This window comes from Dendrobium catenatum, unplaced genomic scaffold, assembly GCF_001605985.2.
Source record: "Dendrobium catenatum unplaced genomic scaffold, ASM160598v2 fragScaff_scaffold_970, whole genome shotgun sequence".
NCBI lineage: Eukaryota > Viridiplantae > Streptophyta > Magnoliopsida > Asparagales > Orchidaceae > Dendrobium > Dendrobium catenatum.
The window spans coordinates 121082-123088 of NW_021319432.1; the positions used below are offsets into that span (position 1 = coordinate 121082).

The window sequence follows — 2007 nt, forward strand, 5'->3', positions numbered from 1 at the left end:
ATAGAGCAAAGGAGAGAAGCTAAGCACTCAAGGGGGGACCTTTCCTTTAAAATAAGTGCTTGCACTATACAGCAAGAAAGCAAATTAAGGAAGTTAGCACCAACTACTATAGAACATTAATGACATTAAAAAACATCTCAGTAGTGAGTAAGCACTACTGAATAAACTATGACAATCCTTTCCTCTCTTTTATTTTTCTTCCATTCACCTATCCCCAAATTCCCCATGCAACGTTCACCAGTACTAGGGTTAGGGTTAGGGCTTCCAAGATCGCTTGTCATAATAACTTTATTTATTATTATAATATTATAATAAGGAATAAGTTTAGAGTGCAAAGAAATATTAATTATATTTGCATTCATTAATTGCAGTGCCAAGAAGAAACTGAGAAGAGTGGCTTGCTTTTCCAACCAAGGAAGCAGGAGCCCCTCACCACCTGAAGTCTGTACCCTTCTGCTGGATAGTGCAGTCTAAGAAGTAGCCTCGCCTGTGACAAGGCGAAGGCACTCAGTGGAACTGGCAAGAAGCCAGCAGCCCTCATCATCTCCTCCCACCGTTCGAACCGTTCGTGCTTGTCTTCTCCTGATACAACTCCGGCAATCTCCCGCCCGAACCATACTCTCTCTACCGTCATCCGCTCCCCGCTCGTGGGCGGCAGTGTAGCTTCCAACGACTCGAACACAGCCGTGTAGTGCTCGAGGGCCTCTGCAAATCGCTCTTTGAACATAGGTGAGCTGTGGCTCGCCTCACGCTCTGCGAGGGTCACTACCACTGGGTTGAGGGCGCGAACTGATCGGAGGAAGGCATGAGCGTCACGGAAGCCATCGGATTTGAGGAGGTTGTTGAGGAAGAGGACGCAGTTAACGGCTAGTGTCTCACCTGGACGAAGATGGAAGGCAGTGGCGCCACCACTGATGTCGGTGTTTGTGGCGGATGCTGTGGTGGAAGGAGGGACGAGGAGTGGGTGGAATTGGAAGGGAAGGTGGAGGGAGGCGGCGAAGGAATGTAGTCGAAGGGCAGTGCGGCGGAGAACTGAGAGATCAGAGCCGGTACCTGTGATGCGGATTGAGGGGGGATCGGAGGGGTCGGAGCGGTCAGCGATGGCTTGGAGGAAAGGGGGCCATTGGAGACCATGGGAAGTGTCGAAGTCAAGGATGTGGATGTGGCGGTGACCCTCTATGGCTTCGAGGATAGCTTGGTTCGCTGTAAGATGGGCAAAGCGGAGGAAAGGGGTAATCTGGTTGAGCGAGAGGTAGGAGGATTGTGTGGCATCACTGGACTCTGTGGGAGAGGGGGAAGGGAGGAGGGAAAGGCGGTCGAGACGGAGGGACAGGGCGAGTGTGAATTGATGGGCGATACGGTCGGTGGAGTCGCCAAATGGAGAGGTGGTGGCGGAGAGGAGGGAGACGGCGCGGCGTGCAGCAGGATGGTCAGCACGGTGGATCAGTTCGGCGCAGCGGAGAAGGAGGTAGCGTGGGGAAGGGGGATGGTGATGGAGGTGGTGGGGGTGGGAGTCTTCTTCACCTTCTTCATGTGATTTGAGTGAGCTCAACATTTCAGTAGCTAGATAGAACTGTTGAGATGAGAAGGAATAAGTGGCTTGAGAAGTGATGAAAAAGAGAAGAAAGAGGACGAAGTGTTTGCATTTTCTTACTTTAATATAACATCTGCAAATGAAGCTTACTTGAAAGGACAACATCTGCCAAAGAAGCAGTGGGGAGAGGGGGGCTGCTGCTTCTCTATGTTGATGGACTGCACACAAATCTCCTTTCTCTATCTATTTCCGTCTCACTAACTCCATGGCTCTCTCTCTCTCTCTCTCTCTTTCTCTCTGTGGGAATTGGCCATGGTGGGGTGTGTAAGCAGATTATTTGTAAGTTGTATGTGTCATGTATGTATTGTCGTAGATTATTTTAATAGATATTTATGCACAAAATACATGACAATACGTTCTAACATATAGATAAAAAATATTAACATAGACACCCTCTCTATATGCGTAGTGGG

General features: G+C 49.3%; 1 protein-coding gene across 1 annotated transcript; it reads right to left on the reverse strand.

Annotated features, from left to right (window-relative positions):
• Positions 1–309: 309 nt before the first annotated feature.
• Positions 310–1555, reverse strand: LOC110111256 (protein MONOCULM 1-like). The gene has a single exon (XM_028697542.1). It carries the CDS (start codon positions 1553–1555, stop codon positions 362–364), a length of 1194 nt encoding a protein of 397 aa, XP_028553375.1. The 3' UTR covers positions 310–361.
• Between the last annotated feature and the right edge of the window lie 452 nt (positions 1556–2007).

Excerpts from the sequence above, each read along its gene's own strand:
- LOC110111256 (XM_028697542.1), bottom strand. The coding sequence starts at position 1,555 with ATGTTGAGCTCACTCAAATCACATGAAGAAGGTGAAGAAGACTCCCAC.